General features: G+C 47.4%; 1 protein-coding gene and 1 long non-coding RNA gene across 2 annotated transcripts; one reads left to right on the forward strand and one right to left on the reverse strand.

Moving 5' to 3' along the window:
- Positions 1-1,484: 1,484 nt before the first annotated feature.
- On the reverse strand, positions 1,485-5,632 carry LOC106028816 (uncharacterized). The gene is made up of 2 exons (XR_001202436.3): positions 5,501-5,632; positions 1,485-1,789 (listed from the first exon to the last, which is right to left on the reverse strand). It is a non-coding gene; the product is annotated as an uncharacterized LOC106028816 (long non-coding RNA).
- Positions 5,633-5,812: 180 nt separating this feature from the next.
- LOC100718700 (acyl-CoA desaturase 1) lies at positions 5,813-19,670 on the forward strand. Its single transcript, XM_003475055.5, has 6 exons — positions 5,813-6,209; positions 6,822-7,104; positions 10,269-10,399; positions 11,757-11,962; positions 13,299-13,531; positions 15,798-19,670. Exons 1-6 carry the CDS (start codon positions 6,186-6,188, stop codon positions 15,995-15,997), a joined length of 1,077 nt encoding a protein of 358 aa, XP_003475103.1. The 5' UTR covers positions 5,813-6,185; the 3' UTR covers positions 15,998-19,670.
- Positions 19,671-24,805: the final 5,135 nt, after the last annotated feature.

A 24,805-nucleotide genomic window follows, 5' to 3' on the forward strand; every position in this document is an offset into this window, starting at 1 on the left:
TTGCCAGGGCTGGGTGGCTCTTGTGAGTCAGGAAGAGGATGCTGGCAGCTACTAGTGGAAAGTAGAAGCTTGGTGACCAGGATGTCAGAGAGGCAGGGATACTGGATGTGGCACATCCTGAGCAATGACAGATTTCTGGTCCCTTTGGAGTACCTGCAAGGCTCTTGAGGCTGGAAGAACTGAGGTGGGGCTGAAGGCTCTGAACTTGAATTCCTGCACCTAGCTGGCCCCTCGGTGAAAGGGGATGGATTCTGTTAGCTTTCTGGAGAAGAAAGTAGGATGTGGAGAAACCAAGGCCTCCATGGGCATATTCCCCAGTGAGACAGCATTACAAACCCAGAGAACCCCTGATAGGGGAATAGCAGAGAAAGGCCCAAAAACCCATTGGGATTGCACTCACTTACACCTTGGATGCCAGAGGCAAAGCTGAGGACCAGTGTAGGATTTTTCCATTTGCCCTCTTGGGCCAGGAGAGACCAGAAAGAAGGTGGAGCTGAGCATCAGAGTGAAAAAAAGATGCCTGGTAGGCCTTCCAAACAGCACTTAGTCTGCAGCCAGGACCACAGTTACCACCAGCCAAGAGTGGAGCTCCGGGCAGGGATGGGCGGTGGTGGGACTGGCAGAAGTAAAGCTGGGTGAGTGTGCCTCCATCTCCCTGCTTAGCATGTTTCTTCTGTGGTTGGAAAGAGCTACTTACCGGGCAAGATATGGGCAGTTCCTGCTCACACTTAGCAGGTGGCAGGTTCTGGTATGTTCCCATTAGGCCCCACCCTGGCAACCTTTGCTGAGCCTTGGAAAGGAGGGTGTGAGGGAGATAAATATCACTAGATTGGCAGCGCATTGAGCATAGTCTACATAAGTAGAATTTAAAAACTACTGCTATGTTGCTCTGCTCAAGCTATTCTGTTGTTCTGCCCAACACTAGGCACTCCCTTATTAAGAAGGGCTCCTCTCCCTTCCTGAATTCCCATCCCATCTAATATTACCAGTCTGCGCCCGTCAGATGCTGGCCTGTGTTCTTTGCTATTGTGCTTTGTCCCATTTCTCTTAGAAATGTGTGTGCTCCCAGAGGGGCAGCAGAGCTTGGGCTGTGTTCTGCACACAGAGTGGAGCATTGACTTTCTGATGAGCATAGCACAGGCTCTGTCAACACTCAGTTCCCGGGTGGATAGCTTGGCACCTGGGATGGGATGAGGGCAATACAGGCCCCTGGCGGGAAAATGCTCAGGGGCAGCAAGGCGTGGGCATGGCCAGCTGCCCTCTGGACTATGTAGCCTTGCTGCAGCTGGCTCAGTGCCTTGTCAGTGCAAAGCAAGGGTGACATCAGTATGAGCAAGGTTACTTTAGGGCAAAGGGAAGGTTGGGGAGAGGGGGATGGTGGCTGGTGTTCCTTTGGCAGCTGAATCTAGATGGATGCCTTGTAGGGAAGCAGCTAGAGAGGGAAGAGAGTGGAGAGGAGCAAGAATTCGGACTGAGGCGGCGAGAATGATTGGGACTTGTTTCTTGCACCCATGGAGGGCAGAGAGGCAGTGCTTCAGAACTCTGCAGGACAGCTGGGACCTTCCTCTGGGTGCTCTTGGCCTCTCTGTGACCATAAAGGCAGAAGTGGGTGAGTCCCCTCTGTCCTTACTTTGGCCCAGAATTTGAGTCAGAACAAGAAGGACTTTCAGTTTATTTGCTGTCATTTATGGCAGTGGGCCTGGATCTGCCTGTCTTCGCTGTGTCCATCCTCAGTGAAGCACTTGGTGCAGCTGGCTCTCCAGGCTGGGGAAAGGTTCTAGCAGGACTCCTGAGAAGAGAGAGAGAGAGAGACTGAGGTCTATAAAGAGCTGTCTTGCTAGGTCAGGTCACAGTGGAAATCTCCAGCCTTGGGACTATCATGAAAGCTTTGTCCTCAGGTCCCACCTGTTTAGGCTGCCATCCTGACTCACAGCCAGGCCCTGAGACACTAGCTGTCCTGGTCATGCACTCTGATCTGCAGAGTAGTTACCAGATGCCAAAATGGCCCAGTAGAAGCTACACTCTCGTTCACATCATGTGCCTGAAAACAAGGCTGTGCGCACACACGTGTGTGCTTATACACATGCACACCTGCACACTTTGGTTCTGTGTACAACAGGGAGAGGAACTGGAATGCACTCTGTGTGCAAAGGCACACATGTCTGGCCACCTAGAGGAGGCTGGGGTGGAGGGGGAGGTGAGCACTTAGTCTCTTCTGGATCAGAGTCACCCAGCAGGAGACCCACAGTGCCCACCCTCTTGCTTGGGGTTCAAGAACAATGGAGTCAGGGACAAGGGTCCTCACTGGTGAAGCATCACCCTAGACAGAGTCACCCTTAAGTGAGCCTCTAAAGGGTCACCTGCTTTTCTCCACACTTGACCTCAGTGGTCCTTGGGATTTCATATCATCATCTTCACCAGGTAGTTTTCCTGCTTCTCCCTGCTCAGTCTGGCCTCTCTGCCTTCCCTCCAGAGTCTAAGGTGCCATACTGAGTTCTGGCAGTTGGAGACATAGAGATCTCCTCTATGGTGTAAACTGCCCAAGAGAAGCTCCCGTGACTTCAGCTCTGACCCTGAGCCTGGGACTGTGAAGTGTTCCATAAACGTGCTGAAGGCTGGCATGGCAGTGCATACCTGTAATGTCAGTACTTGGGAGGCTGAGGTGGGAGGATCACCATGAGTTTGAGCGTGGGCTATATAGTTAGTTCAAGACCAACCTCTACTATGTAGTGAGACTGTCTCAAAAACAACAAACAAACAAACAAAAAATCCCATGTGCTGAATGAGTGAATCCATGTTCACAGCAGCAGAGGTCCCATGGTTTATTTTTCCCCCTCTCCTCTGAAAGCCATTGATGCCCAGACAGGCTGCAGGAGGGCAGATTAGCCTGGGGTCTAGCATGGGCCAGGAGAGGGAGTCCACTTGCACCATCTTTCTGGGTTCCTGCTACCTAGGACTCAGCTTGAAGGCCAGGACAGGCCAGAGCCGGCAGGTAACTGGCTGGGGCCCTGCTAGGACATGAGCAGGTGCTGGCTTCCCTTCTTCCCTCCCCAAGTCACCCAATGTCACAGGAAAGTCTGATGATAGGCCTACAGTTGTGAGAATGATTTCTGCAGCTCTGATCTCCTGTTCCAGTACCACCATGCCATGCACTGCATGGATAGACAGGTTTGTGAGGCTGCTTACATAACCACATGCCTTAGTATGCATGTTTAATTAGGCAAGATGACCATCTCAGGATCTGCAGTGGCTCACAGCACCAAGGATAGAAGGATTTCTGAGACACATGTTTTATACTACACAATTCACTCTTTTAAATCACATAACTTAACGGCTGGTGGCATACTCCTAGGTAGTCACTAAAGTCAATTTTAAAATCTCCACACCAGTCCTGTGTGCCTTAGATGTTCCCTCCCTCTTCCCTCTTCTCTTCCACCTCTGGGCAGAAACAATCTGCTTCTGCCTCCATAAAACTTCCTACTATGGATATTTCACATAGATAGAACTATGTAATATGTGGTCCTTTGCAATTTGATTTTTTCACTTGGAATTCTATTTTCAAGATTCACTTCTGTTGTAGGACTACCAGTACTTTTTTTTTTTTTTTTTTTTTTTTTTTTTTTGGTGGTGCTGGAGATTGAACACAGAGCCTTCACCTGTTTTTAATTTTGAAACATCACATTTCCCAAATGGAACTGGACCTTGTGATCCTCCTATCTCACATTCCTGGACTGGTAGTGCCATTTCCAGCTTCCATTCTTTTTTGTTGCTAAATAATACTCCACTTTGTGGCTATGTCACTTCTTATTTATCCATCAGTCATGGATGTTTGCATAGTACATTTACACTTTTGCTGTTATAAATAAGCACTATGAATTTTATATTCAAGTTTGTGTGCACACCTGCTTTCACACTTTTAGGTATGCATATAAGAGTCGAGTCACTGGGCACATTTTGAAAGGGAAAGTGCAGCAGAAGAAAAATTTGTGAGGACAGAGCATGTTTAGAAATCGGTAGGAGTTGGGGTTGAGGATTTAGCTCAGCGGCATAAGCGCCTGCCTTGCAAGCGCGTGGTCTTGAGTTTGACTCACGGTACCGATTAAAAAAAAGAAAGAAAGAAAGAAATCCGTAGGAGTTACTGCCGCTTGAACCCGTGACGAGATCAAGCATCGGAGTCAGTGAGAATGTAATCTCGAGGAAGACAGAAGTTAGACTGGTAAGATAGGGAAATTCAGGCTGGAAGAGCGCATTCACAGTAAAACCAAGGGCAGCTCACCTACTGATCATCTTTTTGAACTATTAAACATTTGCAATTATCTGCCAAAACAAACATTACCCCCATTTTGTAGACAAAGCAATTAAAATTCACAAAATAAATTAAATTGCCAGCGGTTACCCGGTGTCTATAAATTTCAGCAGCAGGATCTCAGCTTAATATTTTCCCTCTCTTCCATAATATGGTTTCACCCTGTTGAGATCACATAAGGGTATTTCTTCACCCTTATATGTAAACAGCAACACAGTACAAACATATTCCAATATAATTAGAGATGCAATATACTTTTTCCCCAAAGTGCTCCAGCTGGAATCCGGGACTTCCTCATGCCTTGAAAGCGTCCACCGCCACTTTTCAATCTGTTACACTACTTATTTTTGGTGTTGGGACATTATGGTAATAGCATAGAAACTTACATGTATATGTGCAATAAATATATCCAATAGAATATGATATAGCTGTATCATAATCTGCCATTATTGATCATTTATATTGTTTTATTAATGTAATAAAATATTGTATATTTTACAATATTATATATATGAAGTGGTGAATATGCTTGTGAATGTTTATCCTAGCAGTAAAGGTTTATCTCAACTCGCTGGGTGTGGTGGTGCATGCCTGTAATCCCAGCACTGATAACCAGCGAGTTCAAGGCCAGCCTGGCCTAATAGCGAAACTATGTCTCAAAAAAAGAAAAAAAATTTTTTTGTCTCAGCTGATTGTAGTGGCACCCGCCTGTAATCGCAGCCAAAGCAGGAGGATAACAAGTTTGAGCAATTTAAGTGAGCAAAACTCTGCCTCAGAATAAAGAGGGGATAGGGATGCCGCTCCCTGTGAAGATCCTGGGTTCAAGCCCCACTAGCGCAAAAAGGAAAAAAAAAAGTTTGCTCTTCCCACCCTTTCCAGCACTATTTTCAAAGTCTTCGGCAGTGCCAGCTACCTATCCTTTTTCTTCCCTCTGGGCAGTGTCGCGCCCCAAGGGCCCGCGGCGGCAGAGCGTGGAGCGGTGCGCGCGTGCAGGCGCTCACGTCGTCCGTGGGCGCGAGGCGGGTTCGGGCGCCCCAGGCCGGTGGGCGGGGCCGCGTCGTAGGTTGCTGTGCCCGAGCCCCTGCTTCCGCCGCCTTCCAGGGGAGGGCGGCCTCCCTCCCACGTGTCTGGGATGGGAATCCCCGATGCAGCGCTCCTTTGCTCGGTTCCCTGTGAAGTCTCGCCCCTGCTCACCCTTGCGCCTTAGGCGCGAATGGAGGGCCGGTTTGCTCTCGGGCCCCTGCCCAGCCGACCGCTCCCGCGCAGGGACCTCCAAGCGCCACAGGCCGCGAACCGGGGCCGCCGCGGACCGCGGGGTTTGGAAGTAGACAAGAAAAGAGGGGAGGGGAGCGAGGAGCCGCGGCAGAAGAAACAGCAGATTGCTCGGAACCAATGGCAGCGGCGGAACGAGGTGGCACCAAATTCCCCTCGGCCAATGGCAAGCAGCAGCTTTCCCGAGTCATTAGCATTTCCCCGGAGGCAGGGGCCGAGGCGCGGGTGTTGAGGCCGCAGCATCCCGGCTCTGCTACGGTCGGCGCGCTCCTGAGCTCGAGGTGCCATCTCTCCCCCTCATTGCACGCAGGGTGCCCGAGCCGGCCAGTTCTGCACACTTTGCCCTCCTTGGCAGCCGATAAAGGAGGTCTAAGGAAATTCGGATTTGCTGTCGCCAGCGCTGCCCTTTAAATCCCCGACCCGAAGGCCCGCACACAGGCGGGGCAGACTCGGGCCCGGCCGCGTGCAAGGCGCAGCAGCTCGGCGCACGGCTCCACCGGATCGCCTCGCAGAAGCGGCCTCTGGAACCGAAGTCCACCCTCAGCCCCTAGGTACCACTTTCCGCAGCCTCAGCCGGGGGAGGCCAGCCTAGCAACCGAGAGCTGAGATGCCAGCCCACATGCTGCAGGAGGTGAGCTCCCCGGGACCGAGCCGCCGAGCGGTAGCAGGCTAGATGGTGCTTCTGCTGACTCGCATGGGGGCGAGTCGGGAAGCACTGGCGAGCATTTGGACATCTTCGGAGCTGTACGGCCTGCCGCGGTATGGTATGGATTGTAACTGGAAAGGCTGATTCCCCAACCCTTACTTTTTGAGTTTTGTTGTTTTGAGGGTCTGTCGTGTAGTCCTGGCTGGCCTTGAACTCACTGTGTATCCCAGGTTGGCCTCGAACTTATGGCGATTCTTCTGCTGCTGAGATTACAGACATGTACTGCCACGCCCAACTCTTAAGGTTGAAAGTACAAAAAAATGCGGTCGTGCCTGGACCTTTATGTACACTAGATTTCCTTTGTGCCTTGCTAAGGCTCAAGACTTTCAGCTTCACTCTCTGCCTCTTCACCTTAAGGTTTCACTCCTAATCTCTGCACAGTGCCTGCAACATTCCTTCTCAGGGTGCACCCCACTCCTAGGTAACTTCTGTCCTGGGCAGGACTGTGCCTTAGCACCCCTCTCCCAGTAGCAGCACCCAGCTGACTCCCTACCTTCCCCACACTTGTTCACCCTCTCCCAACTCTTCTCCTTCCAGATGTCAGGCTCCTACACCACCACCACCACCATTACAGCCCCTGCCTCTGGAGGCCTGCAGAATGGAGTGCAGAAGTTGGAGAAGGCTCCCCAGTACATTGGAGCAGAAATCCGCCCTGAAATAAAAGATGACATACACGACCCCAGCTACCAGGACGAAGAAGGTCCCCTGCCCAAACTGGAGTATGTCTGGAGAAACATTATCCTGATGGCGCTGCTGCACATGGGAGCCCTGTATGGAATCACCCTGCTTCCCACCTGCAAGTTCTACACGATCCTGTGGGGTAAGCAGGTGCCCTGTTCCCCAGCCAGTACCCAGAGTTCTGGCTGCTATTGATAGGTGGGGTTCCCAGCCATGTCTTTAGGGTGGCCTGAGAATACAGTCCGGTGGGGTAAGGGTACAGGCGTGTCTGGCTTAGGGGACCCTTAGCAGGAGTGCTGAGGAATGAGTCCCAGGCCCTGCGAAGGGCCTTTGAGGTAAAGAAGCAGCTGTGCTTGGAAAAGCTCTGCTGACTGAACTGCTGGCAGGGCTGCCTGTCCCAGGTGTCTGCCGAAGAGAACCAAAGCCTTTCCTGTGGCATATGCAAGAGGGGCACTTGGTGCTAGAGTGTGGGCTTCACAGACTCTATGTGGAACCAGTCAGGGGACAGTGTGAGAGGAAACTGCCCAGAAAAGGAGATCATTGAAAAGAACACAAAACTACACTATCTGATGATGGGCATGGTAGTGCATTCCTACAATCCCAGCATTCAGGAGGCTGAGGCAGGAAGATTGTCTAGAGGTCGAGACCAGCCTGAACTACATAGCAGACCCTGTCTCACAACTGTACACTATTTGGGCCTGGCCAGTTTGTCACAGAGGGAGATGATAACAGCCCCTGTATGACCCAATTGCACAGATGTGTTGCTCTGCCACTGCCGGCAGGTCTCCACAGTACAGCACAGTCAGGTCTCAGAGTGAAACTGGCAGTGTCTCCTGTCAGCTCCCTAGCTGCTGGCTCCAGCCCCTTTCTCTTGAGGTTGCAGCCTTGCCAAGGCCCCAGCACTTCTGTCACCTGTCCTCTCCATCCACACACACCCTCTTAGACAGGGGCAGCCAGGCTGGAGAAGAGAGCCTTGAGCAGTTCTGTTAGTGAGGCAGATGGTCCCTACCTTGTCCTGACCTGCCCATGGTGCAGCTCTGGCCGGGATCCCAGGTGTGGTGCTGGCATCTAGGAGCCACACCTGTGAGCTACAGGCTGGGGAGAGGGGGTGGAGAACTCTCCAGGCCCAGGCCCCTCCCAGCTCTTTGAGGTCCCTGAGCAGGACACCCAGCAGAACATGCCTGGAAGTCTTTTACATGAGTGCTGCAGGGTACTTCTGTAAAAGTGGGTGGCACGGGGTTTGTTGTCTCTTGGGCATTTTAGGTGTTGTAGATAGCAAGGTCTGGCCCCTGGAGCTCTGGGCTGGGAAATTTCCTAGAAGCAGGAAGCCCCTTTTTCTCAGAAACCCCATTTTAAGTGTCCCAAGTGAGGATGTCACTACCTTCTGTAGAATCAGAAGGGTTATTCCTCAGGTAACTGTGTTATCTCAGCGTTTCTCCTTCTCAGCTCTCTGGGAGTTTGATGTTTTGTAGACTCTACAGGAGCCTTTGGGACAGGGATGAAGTGATGCCCCTCCCTGAACTGATGGTGTTGTGGGGAGACCCCTGTCTTCTCCACAGGGAAAAGCTGTGATGTGGTGCTTTAACAGTTCTTTCCTGAGGCAAAGGGAGGATGTGTCTACCTGACCCAAGTCTTCTGGACAGAACCAGCAGTGTGGGTTAGAATGGAACCAGTGTGCCTGGATTCTTTTCCCAGTGTCCCTATTCCCCTGTCAGTGTGGGGTCCAGGTACTTACAGAGCCAGTGCAGCATGAAATCAATGGTTGTGTGTCCTTGGCCCTTGAGTGCTTTTGCTTCACCCAAAGCCTCCCCCCACCCTTTTTTTTTGTTTGTTTGTTTGTTTTGTTTTGTTTGAGATAGGGATTCGCTGCATAGTTCAGGATGGTCTTAAACTCACTGTGTAGCCCAGCTTCCTGCCTAGCCCAAAGCCTTTTCCTGGAGATTCCAGGGCTCTGGCCCCTGGCAGTTTTTCAAGAACAGGTGCAGCCAGATGCTAAAGATCAAGGCTGCTCATGGCTTGTCAGTCAATGGACGGCCAGGTTCTGTCAATCACCTGCGCCCTTGAGCCCAGTCAGAGGAATTGTGCCACAACTTGCCCTGGACGGATGTGGGCACTGGAACTTTCCTGGGGATCCTGTAGGAGGGACAGAACCAGGTACAGAAGGGAAGAGGGAGAGAGGAGGCTGTTTGAAAACTTATCTCTGTCCAGAGAACACAGAACAGTTTGTCACAATGTGTGGTGTGTCTGATCACAACTAAATTCTGTGGCCACTGAGGATCTATTGTTTTCAGCTGCCCCCAAGGAATGACACATTATTATTAACAGTTTCCAGTAGGGCCTCACCCCCTGCCTCTGGTGACCAATCAGAGGAAGGGGTGGGTATACCCTGCATGCCTTTCCTGTTAGAAAGGGCAGGGTACCTCTTGACTGCAGACCTGCAGGGTAGTGAGGCAAGACAGTGTCCCAGAGTTGTCTAGGACTGGTGCTGGGCAGTTGGCTGGCAGAGGGATGAGGCAAAGGAGAGGCCTGGGAACTGGGCAGAGGCTGTGTAGGGTGTGGTAGGTCTGCAGCACGAGCTGGATGGTTGCAGAAAACCTAGGTTTTTTAGTTTTATTCTGTGATACCAATTACACACATCATCTGTTTCCTTGACTGGGATGTGTAGTATTATGAGCCCCTAACCCATGCAAGGTGTGTAGTGCATCCGAGAATATAAGCATCCTTGGTGATGCTTCAGCCAATGGAAACATGGCTGTCAGCACTGTGTTCCCTGTCCAGCCACGCTGCTTGCTGCGATACCAACATGCTTTAACCAGCTAATAAATCACCTCAGCATTGTGTCCCTAGTGTCTTCCCCCACACAGGGCTCCTCCACTTGGTCAGTGCCCAGATTTCTTGAGCTGTCATTTTCAGAATGCCTTTGCTCATTGCTTTCTAAACTCTGCCAGAGTAATTTGGGCCCTGAGCACCTTAATGACAGTCAAAGGAGAAAGGCCCTGGGCCAGTGCCTCTGCAGACTGATAAGTGGCTCGGTGGTGAAAGCCTTATTCCCTCAACCCCTTTCTGCCTCCTTCATTACTGGCATTTCTGAGCTTTTCTCCATTTGCAGGTAGAGAAGCTGAGAGGTGATGGGGGTTTTTCTGGGTTTATTTTTTGTTGTTGTTTTGAATGCCAACAGCTTGGGTTCAGGGGAAAGGGCATCTTCAGCCAAAGCATGAAGAAGACTGTGACATGAGAAGCATATCCTCAGGTTGTTCACCCAGGTGGGCTTTGTGTATTGCTGACTCCCACGTCTTGTCCTGGCAGCATACCTGTACTATGTCATCAGTGCCCTGGGAATCACCGCAGGAGCCCATCGCCTATGGAGTCACCGAACTTACAAAGCGCGCCTGCCTCTGAGGGTCTTCCTGATCATTGCCAACACCATGGCCTTCCAAGTAAGAAGCTGGCACTGCTGAGCTGTCCTGCCCCACCCTATTCATGGCACAGGAGAGGGGATCAGTACTCAGAGAGGAGTCCTGATAGAGTGGCCATATCTTTTCTCATCTACTGTGGTCACCTCAGCGCTGTGCTCCATCAATCCTTGGGAGCTTTAGAGTCACTGGGATGGCAGATGTGCAGGGAATGGGCCATATCTGAGGTACAGATTTATTTTTACCCCGATGTGCATTTGTTAGCACAGCATAGCTGCTGTCCTCAGTGTAAGGGCCAAGTCATAAAGCCAGGTGCTGAGTTAGTTTTCCTGAACAGAAAGTGGGCACCGAACTCACATCACAAGAACTCCTAGGACCATATACACACACAGGAGCATAGAAGGTGATGTATCACAGGTACGAACAGCAAACAAACACCTCTGCTGCACCAGCCATGTGCCAGGTTCTGTGCTAAGCACTTGCTGTAGGCTGATTCTTCAAACATTCATGCCATTTTGGGAAATAAGTCCCAGTGTTATTTCCATTTGAGAGATGAGAAAACTGAGTCACTGAGAAGTTGTGACACTAGTGTTGTGCTGTCTGGGTTGCCACTTTGGCTAAGCCAAGCACTAGGCTTGATTCAAACTACAAATTTGTGAGAGACGGTTGAAGGGGTTCAGGAGGACACTGTCACAGCTGCAGGGTCTAGCGGTGGACAAAAGACAGCTCCTGGCTCAAAGCTTAGCTTGCTGCAAGGGGAAAACAGGAAGCCAAATCAGCCCCTTTGGACTGGGTTCCCAGAGCATACCACCTTTACATACTCACCTCTTCCTAAGCAACTTTAAATTGGAGGCTGACGATGGTGTTCTTGTGAGACACGGAAAGAAAGAGATATTGGAACATTTTTGAATGGAGGAAAAAATCCCAAATAAGCCCCGAAGTCCTTGTGAATTACCTACCCATAGCCTTGTTATGGGGTTGGGTGAACTCAGGAGGGCATCGGGACGGTCCCGTTGGACCTTCCGTGCCTGCCTCACTCTCCCTATGCCCAGAGAGCAGGGGCCCCGTGAGGACCTGTCCCACATTCCAGAGGGTTCTTTCCTAATGCAGCTGAGTGCTGGATTCACCTCCATTTTCCCCACACACAGCCTTGAGAATGCAGCAGTGCTGTTCCCGTGGATGTGGGCTATAAGGTGCTTTTCCTGTAAACTTTCAAGCAGGCATGCAGAGTCAGGCATCTCCTTTGTGCCCCCTCTGGAGCCAGACTCTTGGGGATGCTGCAAGGCTGGGCCAATGCAGTGAGCCCATGCAGTCTCCTGGCATGTGTCCTCCCTGGAAGACATGTCTCTTCAGGCCTCTGTTCTCCTTCCCTGCCCTCCAGAATGATGTGTATGAATGGGCCCGAGACCATCGTGCCCACCACAAGTTCTCAGAAACGCACGCGGACCCTCACAATTCCAGGCGTGGCTTTTTCTTCTCTCACGTGGGCTGGCTGCTTGTGCGCAAACACCCAGCTGTTAAAGAGAAGGGCGGTTTGCTGGACATGTCTGATCTAAAGGCTGAGAAACTGGTGATGTTCCAGAGAAGGTGAGTGAAGGCAGGATGGCATGGGGACTGTAGCCTTGGGCACCCAGGCTGGGGACCCAACCTTTTTCCTCAGGACTTGTAAAATAAAAGCTGAGGAATGTATTGGGTTTGCATGTTTAAAATCATATAAAACCCCAGTTTTTAATAACTTACAGGCTCTCACCCTTAATTTATTGTTCTGCCCCTTTCTCTGAGTTACCTTAATGAAATCAACTAACACGACAAATGCTCACTGTCTTAGAATAGTGATGGACACAAAAGTGAATATAGTTGAGTCCTTCCCTGCAAGTCATCTGTAGCCAATTACAAGTGGAATGATAAGCCCAGGCCCAAATAACCACAATCCAGAATGCTCTCTGTATCCTGAGGGGTTCCGTGGAGAAGGATCTCCATGGGCAACTCGGGGAAAAGATTTATGAAAAAAATAGCATCAGAATCCACAGGCTAGAGACATTTACATGTATGTGGGCAGGGACAGTGCAAAAGGAAGAACAGAATGAGCTATCACGATCCAGGAGCTAGGCCCGTCTGCCAAAATAAGGGCCTTGACAGGGAAAAGACTGCAAACTTAGGCCATCACAGAGAGTCCTGTGTGCAGATCAGGATTTGGTTCAGTTGTGACAGAAGCACTGTGGGTTTCTCCTGCATGAAAATGTGCTGCACACAGGCTGCTCTCAGGACAGGGATGGTGCTGCGGACATGTGGTAGAAGGTAGGGACATGCCAGGCTGAGGAAGCAGAGGCAGCAAGGGAAGAAGCTGGACGCAGGCAGTAGCAGTGGCATCGGCGTCAAATGCAGGAGAGATGCGGGCCACTGGTTCCCTTGCAGTGTCAGTGGTCAGCTCTGTGAGGGTGGTGAATGGGCTGGGACCTGTGGAGGGACTGAGGCCTAAAGGGATGTGGCATACTCTGCCTCTAAGGGAAAGGTAGGGCAAAGGGAACAGGCAGAACACTTCCCACACTCTCCAAGGAGGGGAGCAGCAGTTTAGGCAGCAGAACTGGGCTGGTGACTCTGATTTGACCAACCTGGGTTTATACTCTTGTGAAGAAGGAGAATGTATTTCAAGTCAGAGGACAGGTATTCCTATCACTCTTCCATTGTTTCCCAGTGGAGTGACCCTAGAAAAGTCACTAAACATGTTCACATTGCTGCCTCTGTGAAACGTAAAGAATGCTATGTCCGAAAGCTTTTCCACCCCGTCTTCATGTTGGTTTCTTCATGTTAGTTTTCTGTGCTCTTTTTGGTGGAGAAAAGACAGCCCAGGCTAGTGGGAAGGAGCCCTCAGAGAAGTGTAAGTGTCCTCCCTCCACAGATTCTGCTGATTCTTCCTATGTAGGTACTACAAGCCCGGTCTCCTATTGATGTGTTTCATCCTGCCCACGCTAGTCCCCTGGTATTGCTGGGGTGAAACTTTTCTACACAGCGTGTTTGTCTCCACCTTCCTGCGCTATGCCGTAGTGCTCAATGCCACCTGGCTGGTAAACAGTGCTGCCCACCTCTTTGGATATCGCCCTTACGATAAGAACATCGAGTCTCGAGAGAACATCCTGGTGTCACTGGGAGCTGTGGGTAAGTCAGCTGTCCACAGCGAGACTACGTCTGGTGTCTGGTGACCACGGTATTTGACTGGGAGCCATAGCATCAGAAAGACCTGTTTTTAGGGCTGGCCTGTAGCCTAGTTTTTCACTAAGGGCATCAATATGTAGAGAAGTCCTGAGGAGAGTTAGGCAGCCACTCTTCTGTAAAATGGAAAGGGTGAAAATAATACTACTTTTGATTTTTAAAGTTGTGAAACAGCATGCTACTGGTTATCTCCAAGCAGGTTTGTAGTCTTACTTGGGGCCAGAGATGCATAACTAGAAAAATATGGTCAAGTAGGCAGCCTGTAAATGCAGTGTTGCATATTTAAATGTGTCATGTAAAATATAGGAAGTTACGTAAATTATTTAGTTCAGCAATCTTCAAGCATGAACATTTATAGTATTTTCATGTCCCCATTGTAGCCAGATGTACCATGTTTTATTACGAGCTGTACCTTATTGTCTGTGATGCCACTAGGAAACACATCAGCACACTTCTTGCTGCCATTCCCCCATTGCTTATCCTTTATTTTTTTGTCTTTTCCTGTAGTCTGCTAGGAACTCTCCTTTCCCTAACATCACTTTGGGAGTCTTATGATAATGCATGGTTTCCTCAGAGGTAGTATTCTAGGATCTGATGTTGACTATTCCTAAGACCGCTTTCTATAATTCAAGTCCCAATTGCTATATCAAAGAAAACAGAGTTCTATCATCTGTTCCCCACCCCAACCCCTGTCTTCTTGCCAGATGAATGCAGGCTTTGACAGTAAAGTCATCTTACTGTATAGGGCCAGGGCCTCTTCTCAGCCATCGGAGCTATTCATCCTGTAACGCCCTGCCAACCGTACTGCTCCCAGATGTACGTACACATCTCACAGTGCTTGTTCTCATTAGTATTTTCCTTTATACTCTCATCCTTGCTATCTTTATTTGTGTTTTAAACATCCCCTTCATCTTTCCAGGCACCTTCTTCCATTGTGCATGTTTGTATTTTGACCCATCTTTGAAATAAATGACCAACACTGTACAAATCTGAGGTTTGCATAGATGTGGGGTGATCCAGACTGAGATGTCTCCTGTGTTATTGATTGAACTTTGGTGATATTTCCTACTTGTATCCTCTGTGACCATCAGTTCAGAATAGCCACCAGCCTCTCACTTTGTCACTGACTTCTACAAACCTACTCTTTCCTTTTACCTTGCCCTTTTTCTTCTATAGTTCTCTTTGCTTCTTGAATTTTCTCCCTCAGAGTCCCATGCTCATCTTCTCTGACACAGCTCACTGTCCCCTCAGCCTTCCTTGGGCTGTCTCTTGCCACCTGTGACCCTCCTCTCCCCAGAGCCTGCCTCTGAGAGGTCATGTGGAAGCCAGCCCTGCTCTGTTGGCTCCTTGGCCTTGGCATGATTGCACAGAGCTCATACTGTGAGCAACCCATATGCAGGGTGAGCTATTCAAAGCCCTTGGTGAGATTGTGCTCAAGTGAGACTTCCTTCCCTTGCTTGTTAGTGATAGCATTACTACCCTGTCTTGGATGATGTTATCTACAAAGTGTCCAACAACTTCATTAGTTGCTTTTTAATCTGTTCTGATAAGTCAGTATTGTTAGTATTGGAATCAAGTCAGAAAGATGTGCCAATAGTTGGCAAACACTTAACCAATGACAGAAAATTTTTCTCTGCAGCACTATGAAGCATTCATACCAGAGTTCTCAGACTCTCTGGGAATCTCTTTAAGTATTATTAACACCTCCCCCATTTTAGGGTCAAAGTTTAGAGACTTAGAAGCCAGAAGAACTCACTGTGAGCCAGCAGTGACTAAGTCAACCCAGCCCCTCTATGGGCCTCCTTCCCTCTGGTTTTGCCAGCTGAGGCCCATTCTCCCAAAACCTCCCACCCTGGTAGGAGAAAGGAATTCCTCCTTTGGACTCTGCTCTCTCTGCCCCAACACATGTACAAGAGCCTGTGGAGTCTTGGTCCAGTGTTCTCTTAAAATTGAAGCTCTGTTATTTCCCACTATAAAATTCTTTTCCTGTACTATCTTCTGAGAGAAACATCCTCTCACCAAGGCCCCTACACAGTCAGGGGTGAATATGCCTCTGAGGATATTTGCTTCAGAACTGAAGACAATGGGTTCATCAGTTCATTCACTAACAGCTGTTTTCTCTGAGGTTTGAGGTACCATGCCAGAAAATAGGTCTGCCAAGATGAGGAAGAGAGCAATGAGCTCCATAACTTCTCTCCTTGCTTTGTTTCAGGCGAGGGCTTCCACAACTATCACCATTCCTTCCCCTATGACTACTCTGCCAGTGAGTATCGCTGGCACATCAACTTTACCACATTCTTCATCGATTGCATGGCTGCCCTTGGTCTGGTTTATGACCGGAAGAAAGTGTCCAAGGCCACCATCTTGGCCAGGATTAAAAGAACTGGAGATGGAAGCTACAAGAGTGGTTGAATTGGGTCATCTGAGTTTCTTTTCCAAAAGCCAGGCTGTCAGAGGCTTAATGTGTTAATTAACTACTGAAAAATGCTACCAGGATGCTAAAGATGATATTAACCTGTTCCAATACAGTATTCTTTAAGATGGGAAAGTTTTGATAACTTTTTAAGGTAGTAGATATTTTAATTAGCCAGATTTAACCATATCACGATATATGTACAAACCTGTTGTACATGAAAAATACATGCAATTTTGTGTCGATTTTTAAAAATAAATAATAAATTGGAACATTCTTTAAAAAGAGAACTCAAAGCCAACAACTATGCTCTTATTATGTTAAATAGATTCTCTCTTCTGTCTTCTTTGTATTGTACTTTGCACTGTTTCTGTCACCTTTTCTCTTCTTATAGCCTCCCAGGCAAATCGCTGGTCAGTCACCAATCTGTACCCACCTTGTAAAGTGTAGACAGCTTTTCTAAAGCTCTAAAGGTGATGCTTTTTCTCCATGTAACTGTTTGATCTGACTTGAGCTTCAAGGTAGGTGGCTCAAGCTAGAGATGAGACTTTCTGGAATGTCCCTCTGCTAACTATCTTCAAGCCGGGCATTACTTGATGGAATGGAAAAATGTCTGGCACACAACTTGTAAAGCAGGTAGATCATCAGGAAACAGCTAGCCGTGGGATATGGTTCATGCATATGTATAGGATAGAGATGGGAAGTGGGAAGAGGTGATGGGGTTCAGCTGCCTGGCTAGCAAACACAGGGAGCCCTCCATACAGGGCACTGCCTTTCTCTCCGACTCTGCCAGGAGTTGGGTGAGCACAGTTGGGTAGAGCACAGTAGCAAGTCTGTGATTAAAGATAAAGATGAAGCATTTATTTTGTAGAAGCAGCCTCTGCTGAGAAGCATTTTCTAGTAATAAGAAGAGTTCTTCCTAGAAGTCTTCAGGTTAGGTGTGACCCGAATGGGTAGATATGACAGCTCAGAGTTTTGAGCGTTCCATGAGCTGCTCATCTAACTCCTTTGATATTTCTGCTCTCCGTTTTCAGGATATTTGTTGTTCCCTCCCAGCAATAGGATTTCTATGACATTTCTACACGTCCAGAAATGGGAGGATTTTAGCAGGTGGAATTGAGTCAAACAAAAATATTTAGACATATAGTCTTTCCTGGGAACATGAAAGTAATTAACATTTCCTTCTGAAAGAAAAGCTAAGGAAACTTAGAGAAAAGGAATTAGCTGCTTGTCCTTCCTCCCATCACTGGAGAGAAGACAGGAGCAGCCTCTCCAGAAGCTCCTTAGATAACTTTACAAAGGGCTCTGAGAATAATTCAGAACTAAGTTAGTATGTATTCTAATGGATCAAGTTCAGTGATACCTCTACTTACTAGTCCCATTTGCTACAGATTGGATACAAATTAGTCGTTTCTCTAAGGCAATCCACCCTTTCACTCATTCCTTGCCCTGGGACCATCAGCCTATATATGTGACTGCCTGGGAGGAGGGTAAAAATCATTAACTGCCCTGATTCTTGGTTCCCCGATTGTCTCTTTCTCTGACCTTTGCTTCCTTCTGTGCCATTTCAGGCAGCCCCTTTTTCTCCAGACATGATGCTCACAGGCTCTGGGCTTACAAGACTTGCTGATGAAGGTGGCTGCCACTTTTCTGTGAGCTGCTCCATTTCCCTGCAGTTTCACTATACCCAGCCTTTCCCCCGCAAACCCCCGTGACTCCAAAAGAGATTCTGCACAACTTGCAGAAATGTCAGTGACTTGGAGAGGCTCTCTGATGGAACAAGGCCAGTGAATTGGCTTTGGCACTTATATTTTCCATGGGTCAAAACAGGATTCTTAGTTTCCTATATGCTCAGCAACGCTCCTTCATTTGAGCAGCAGTTATCACTTATCAGTGTAATGGTTGTAGAAAGCAACTGCAAGGGCAAGTTCCCAGGTGCCTCCCACTGAAATGAAACCCCAGTCTCTGCGGCCAGGCTGTGCTACTGGTCTTTGAGACACTGGAGCTGAGATGCCTTGGACTTGGCTGAGCATTATCTGTTTTGAAGACCTGAGACCTATCCTGTTTCTGTACTGCAGATGTCAATGTGGGAGCCCGGCTCTGCTCTGTAGGATTAGCAGTGCCTGCCTAGTACCAAATGTTTTGTCTACTGTTGACCCCAGGGGTGGGAGGGGGCAGTTCCCATGTCCACTGAATAGAGGCTACAGTCACCAGCCTGCACTAGGGGAGCCTTGTACTTGTTCATTAAAAGAGAAAAGCGTCTCATGGAAGTTCGCTGTAAGTTAGATCTGTTGACCTATGTGCTTTGCCCATTGCCTGTTAGGTGGATTTAATTATAAAGATCATCAGATGCCTGCTTTATAATATAAAGACAATAAAATCAACTTTCTTTTCTAATCCTGTTCCACGATCCAAGCTATGTCCCTACATAAAGGCTGGAGATGGAGATCACAGAACGAGAGCCTTAGCATATATATATTTGGGCATGTAGGTAGGGATGTGTCTATTCAGTGAGGAACACTTCAGTGAGACTCTAAAGCTCAATTCAAATGGTACATTAATTAGAAACTGATCTTGAGAGTGAATTTCTAACAGACCGTATCATGTTGATGTACTGTCAACCTACCCAGTGCCTTACCTGTTTTCTAATCCCACTGAAGCCTGTAAGCCTGGCCTCACTCCGTCTGGGGAGTTCTTCACCACCTTGGAGCCTGCAGCAGGAGACTGCACAGAGAATTATCAGTACAGTGATGAGCAGGATTCTTTTCTGGGTTTCATTTTGGAAACTTCAGGGCTCTTTTTACTAAGAGCACAACAGTGATGAGGGCTGGAAGTGATCTGAATGTGTGATTTATGAAATAATGGTGGTTAAAATGGAAAGTTTTCTCCTTAGCTCGCAAGTATCCTAAGTGTATTCTCTGTAAGTGTAACTCACATGGGTCACTGTGAAAGGCACACCAAGCAGTGTGATCATGTTATACTGGTAGCTAAAGCAGGCCTTTCCTACCACAGAGCTACTCACTTCTATCTAACCCTCTGTTTTATAACAAACATACTTCTGAGAAAAGGTCATTAATCTCTTTGAAACCCTTCTGACGACTCGCCTCTTAAATGTCCTACCTTTCAAAAACTGTTGCACTGGGGGTGAACTTTCTAACTCGCACACATGAGGGACACAAACCACTGTACTAGGCAAATCACTTAACTGCAATGTGCCTCACTTTTCCTTCTGTTACAATGGGGTAATCATACTGACCTACCTCAAACAGCAATTCTGGGGTGTGACTAAGCGTCTATCAAGCATTTTGGCATCCTCAGCCGAGGAACTGTCAAGTCATGCAGACCTTTATAGTAGTGTCTGCCATGAATGTGACTTGTCTTTATGTTTTGGATACCATCATTAGTCTACATGGTTCTTTCAAGGGATTCAGTACTTCCATTGGTGAAGTGGTATACAACAAAGACATTTGAGAAAGCACACTTATTGCCATGAAAACATAAGGTAGTATACTTTTTCCTTGCCTGGGTGTGATTTTTTTTCCCTTTTTATGTGAAATAGTTATTTGTAACCTGAGAATAAATTTTGAAATGACTTTCATTAACAGCAATTCCAAAGCTAGCTGTACTGATCTGAGATCATGTTTGTTCATAATAAAAGTGAAGTGAATCTGACTGCACTGTCTGGAAGCTTTTTGGCTGTGATATAGTTTCCTGGGGACTGTCTATGGTCCATCACTGTAGATATGTCCAGTACCTTTAAGAGTAAAATCTAGAAGCTGCAAGGGTTGAGTCTTTTCTTAGTAACCTGCCCTGCCCGCCCTAGGGTAACTTTCGGTTAAATGAGGCAGCAGGAAAGCAAGGGCAGAGTCTGCTGATGTTAAATCAAACACAGTCCCACCAGCGGGCATCTTGGCTTGTCAGCTTGCTAAATGCCAGGTTTCCTCACTTGTCACGTCACATGGTCTCCAAATAAAAATTTATAGGGAGAGCTGGGCATAGTGACTCAGGTCTGTAATCCCAGTACTCTTGGAGCTGAGGCAGGAGGATGAACTGTTGTAAGTTTGAGGCCAGCCCGGACTATATAGTAAGTTTAAAACCAGCTTGACCTATATTATAAGACCCTGCCTAAAAAAAGAAAACAAGAAAATTGAAGGTTTTTCACTTTTTGATTTCTTTCTTTATGTTTCTGATTTTAAAATTACTTAACAGTTCACTGGATATGATGGCACATGCCTGTAATCTCAGCCCCTGGGAGGCGGAGGTCAACCTGGGCTTCATAGTGAGTCAAAGAGCAATTCGGAATTCATAGTGAGACCTTGGCTCAAAAAACCAAAACAAAACCCAAAAACCAAAAAGACAAAGTTATGTAAAGGGTCAATAAATAATAGATATTGATAAATGGAATAGAATTGAGTATATAGATGTTAACTCATATATCCAGGGTTAATTGATTTTTGACAAGTAACTTGACAATTCAGTAAGGAAAGAACAGTTTTTCCAATAAAGGTTGTTGGACAACTGGATATCTACATGCAAAGGAATGCTGGTCTGCTACCTCATACTGTATACAAATATTAATCTAAAATGAAGTAGTTAATGCCATAAAACCCTTCAGTGAAAACATAGGGAGAAATCTCCATCAACAGTGAGGTAAGGACTTCTTAGATACAAAACATAAACAACAAAAGAAACACAAATAGCTGGGACTTCAAAAGAACTTTTATACTCCCAAAGATGCTATTCAGAAAGTGAAAAGGAAAAATCACAGACTGGAAGAAAATATTAAAGGATCACTTAGCCAGGCATGGTGGCACACATGTTTTAACCCAATTATCAAGAGGCCAAGGCAGGAGGACAGCCATGAGTTTGAGGCCAGCTTGGCCTACATAGTGAGAGGCTGTGTCAACAAACAAATGCGTACTTATGTACATACATATATAAATAAATAAAAGAAAGGAACACATAACAATAAAAAGAACCTAATTATAAATTAGGAAAGTATTTTTGCAAAGAAGATACAGATATGCCTAAAAGTGCATAGTTGGTATACCTCATTAGCCACCCTGGGACCCCAATCAAAATCATACAAATATTGGGGTGGGTGTTTAGCTCAGTGACACAGCACCTGCCTGACAAGTGTGAGGTCCTGAGTTCAATTCCTATACCCTGGCCCAAAAAATTATACAGACATCACTTCACCTATAAGGACCATAACCATTGGTGAAGACATAGAGAAGCTTCTTATATGCTGGTGGAGATGCAAACTGGCATAGCTGCTTTATACATGTTTGACAAAAGGTTAAAGATGTAGAGGGATAATATCATGTGACCAGCAATCTACTTGTAAGAATATACCCAAATGAAATACATGTCCACAAAAAAATGTGGATATGAGTGTTCATAGTTGTATTATATAAGAGCTAAAAGGTGGAAACAATCTATGTGTGTATCAATGGATGAATTACTAAGCAGAATGTTGTATGTTCATTGAAAATACTATTCAGCCATAAAAAATGAAATACTGCTGCATGATATCACATGGGTAGGCCTTGAAAACATTAGACAAAAAATATATACTGCATGATTTCATTTTTATTGAATGTCCAAAATAAGCCAGGCGTGGTGATGAATTGCCTGCAATCCCAGCCCTTGGGAGACTGAGGCAGGCGGGTTCACGGCCAGCTTAGAGTACATATTGAGACCCTGTCTCACAAAAACAAAAACAACAAAACGTCCAAAATAGGCAAATGCAGAGCCAGAAAGCAAATTGATACTTGCCAGGTTGTATAGGGAGAAAATAGGAAACCACTGCTAAAATGCCTAAGCTATGTGGCATGAAAACTATTCAAAAGCTAGACTATGCCATTGCTTACATAAATTAAAAATGTACTAAAATAGCTGAATTATACAATGAAGAGTAATTTTGAGGTATATATTGTGTATCTCTAAAAAATTATATGAGAAAAAAACTTCATGTATTTCATTTTTACCAGTAGTTGTAGCAAAAGGTTACAGATTCAAATATATGGGGACTGGGGGTTTAGCTCAGTGGCACAAGTACCTGCCTGGCAAGCACAAGGTCACGAGTTTGATCCCCAGTACCAAAAAAAAAAAAGATTTAAATATATTAAACTCAAACATATTCAAGTACATTAAGGGAGCAGTGAAGAAAGTACCCAATTAAAGGAAGCCCTTTATGTTCTCTTAATTATACAGTGATATATTCTCTAGCCTCAAATTTCCATAGGGACACATGGCAAAAGGTAGCTCCTATAATTAGAGTCTAAGATGATAATCTTTATATACCGAATTACAGTCATGGGAAGGAATCCAGATACTGTGTGCTACATTAATAAAAGAAGTTTAGGTCATTGCACAGATATAAATCCAACTTCCTTCAGATGAGAAATTCAAGTTCTCAGCCCACTAAACTGGTGGACAAACAGTACAGAAGTAGCAGCCTGTCTCTAGGCAGGCCTTGCATTACTGCAGGACAGTGTGTCAGAAGCACACACTCTTATTGCCCAAGTTTGACTGACATGTTGGTTCACTTGGAGAAAACAGTGAGGTAATGAGCATCTTGTGGTCTGGCTCCAGAATGGAGGCCTTATGTCCTGACCCTTCTGGGTCTGGAGCACAGGACAAAAAGGGACCTAAATGTCTCTTCTTTCTACCCAAGTGCCTGCGGCTGACATCCAGTTATACTCAGAAGTGAAGCCTGGTGCTTATTACTGGGTTGAGTCTGCGAGGTCACCAAGGCTGAAATAAAGTACCTATCCCACTCTTAAATTAAATTTGCAGATTCACTGAGTCTTGTCCTGGAAAAATAATTTTCAGGATGTGACCATAAAATACAGACGGGAGAAGGGTGTATTTGGACGCAATCCCTTGGAGTGCAAATGCTCAGAAAAATGAGAACTTCGCAAGCTGAACAAGCCACATTTAAGCTTCAAGCTAGGAGATCTAGGATGTGTATTCTCACCCTCTGTTGGGTTACCCTGCAGCTGCAGTCTACCACAGTCTGAAGTTAGACATGAGGACCCAGTGCAGCTGCTTCCTGGGGTGGAGGAAAGGCAAGCTGCAGGCACAGTTCACAGGTGAGAAAGACAGGCCCAGTACCCAGGATTTATATGCTATGGTGAAAGGACTTTTAGCAATTTAACACTATTCTAAGGATGAAAGGATGGGGCCAGGGTCACAAGCTAGAGGAACCTCCAGAAGGGTGGGGGGCCGCTTGTCTTGAAGGTACAGGTTTTTTTTTTTTTTTTTTTTTTTCTTAAAAGTACACTCTTAAACTTTCCATTTGCTTGTCTCCTTTCTACCTACTTTTTATTTTTTCTGTCTTACCTCAGAGTGGCCTGTGGCCTGGCTAACAAAGGCAGGGAGCTGAACTTGTGCACAAACAACAGCTTTCTTTGTTCTGAGTTCAACCCATACCATCTCATGATTCACCATTCAAATGCACCTGAGTTGTAAGATCACGTCTTTGCCACAAAAGATCTGACATTTCCTGTCTGCTTTTCCAGTCCTACTTCAGCCTTCTGTAAAGTGGTAGCTCCTTCAAGGACATCTCTCTTTATTGTAACTGTCTCCCAGCACCTGAACAGTCAGTATTCCATGGAATGATGAAAAGATCTCGCACCTTTTAGATCCTGTGTCTGCTACAAACCATGGGAAGTGTCACAGAGAGGGAAAGCGCTATTCTGTGACCTATAGTTAACTTTCTGTATCTGCAGTTAAGTGCTGACTCAACACCGACTTTAGAGCAAATTCTGGGGGCTCTCATCACTGTAAGGAGCTAAGCAGCTGAGGAGCTGATACTCCTAGGGTGCTGGAGCAGAACCCTCCAGTCATGAGCCTCAGGTCTCCCTTCCCCCATGATCCTGCCAGGCCTGCTGTGCCCTTCAGGCTTGCAGGAGGGCAGGGTAGGCGCGGCCGAATACAGGGCTCCCTGTGATCAGGGGCAGCTGCAGAATACCTAGGGCTGGGCCAGGGCCAGGCTTTCCAATACCTTGCCAACCAGGCCCAACACTGAAGGGAAGCAGGAAAGTGGACAGAAGGCTCAGGCTTCTCATTCTTTTCTTAACAATGTTCTGCACAGCAAGAAAAATCCCTGGTAGACTGTTCCTTTCATCAACACACACATTTCATCTGAAAGGAAATTCACACACAAAATGACTATTTTAAAGTAAATAATTCTGTAGCACTGAGTACATTCAAAATATTGTGCAACCCTCCAAACACTCAGCACTCCGCAGAAAGCCCCGTGCCTCTCCCGCAGGGACCCTCCGGCCTTCACTCGCGGGGCCAGCCGGAAGCCACGCGGGGGCAGGCGGAAGTGCTATCGCAGAAAGGCGCCCCGCGAGACCTGTGTCTGCCTCTGCCTCTCTGCTGAGCGCCCCAGCACCCTCGCACTGCATTCCTTTTTGATGTTGACTAACGCTCCACTCTGTACGTGCACACAGTTGGCTTATCAGTTCGTGTCCCCTGAGCGTCTGCGTCGTTCCGCCTAGGGCCCAGGGCGTAGTCCGCGCAGACCCTGAGCCCTCTCCACTCGCAGGGGGCGACAGGGGGCGACGCGGGGCTGGCAGGTCTGCGGGGAACCCCGCCCGGTGTCTCTGCAGTTGCTTCCCACAGCGACCGAATGGTACCCCTATAGGGCGTCGTCCTTTGAGGTGCGCGCATCCCCTCCGTCGTCACTCCATCCAGAACGCCCGCCGGGACACCGAGCCCCGGGCTGAGTGGGGTGCTCTCGGGGGTGGGGGGCAGGCGCTGAGCTCGGGCCCAGGGGTCATGCCTGTCTTCTC

The sequence above is a fragment of the Cavia porcellus genome, unplaced genomic scaffold (assembly GCF_034190915.1).
Source record: "Cavia porcellus strain 051 isolate PalLab524CR breed Dunkin Hartley unplaced genomic scaffold, mCavPor4.1 scaffold_2, whole genome shotgun sequence".
NCBI lineage: Eukaryota > Metazoa > Chordata > Mammalia > Rodentia > Caviidae > Cavia > Cavia porcellus.

Coding starts and splice junctions, on each gene's coding strand:
- LOC100718700 (XM_003475055.5), top strand. CDS start 6,186: ATGCCAGCCCACATGCTGCAGGAG. Junction 10,400..11,756: donor CCAACACCATGGCCTTCCAA/GTAAGAAGCTGG, acceptor CCTGCCCTCCAG/AATGATGTGTATGAATGGGC. Junction 13,532..15,797: donor GGTGTCACTGGGAGCTGTGG/GTAAGTCAGCTG, acceptor GCTTTGTTTCAG/GCGAGGGCTTCCACAACTAT.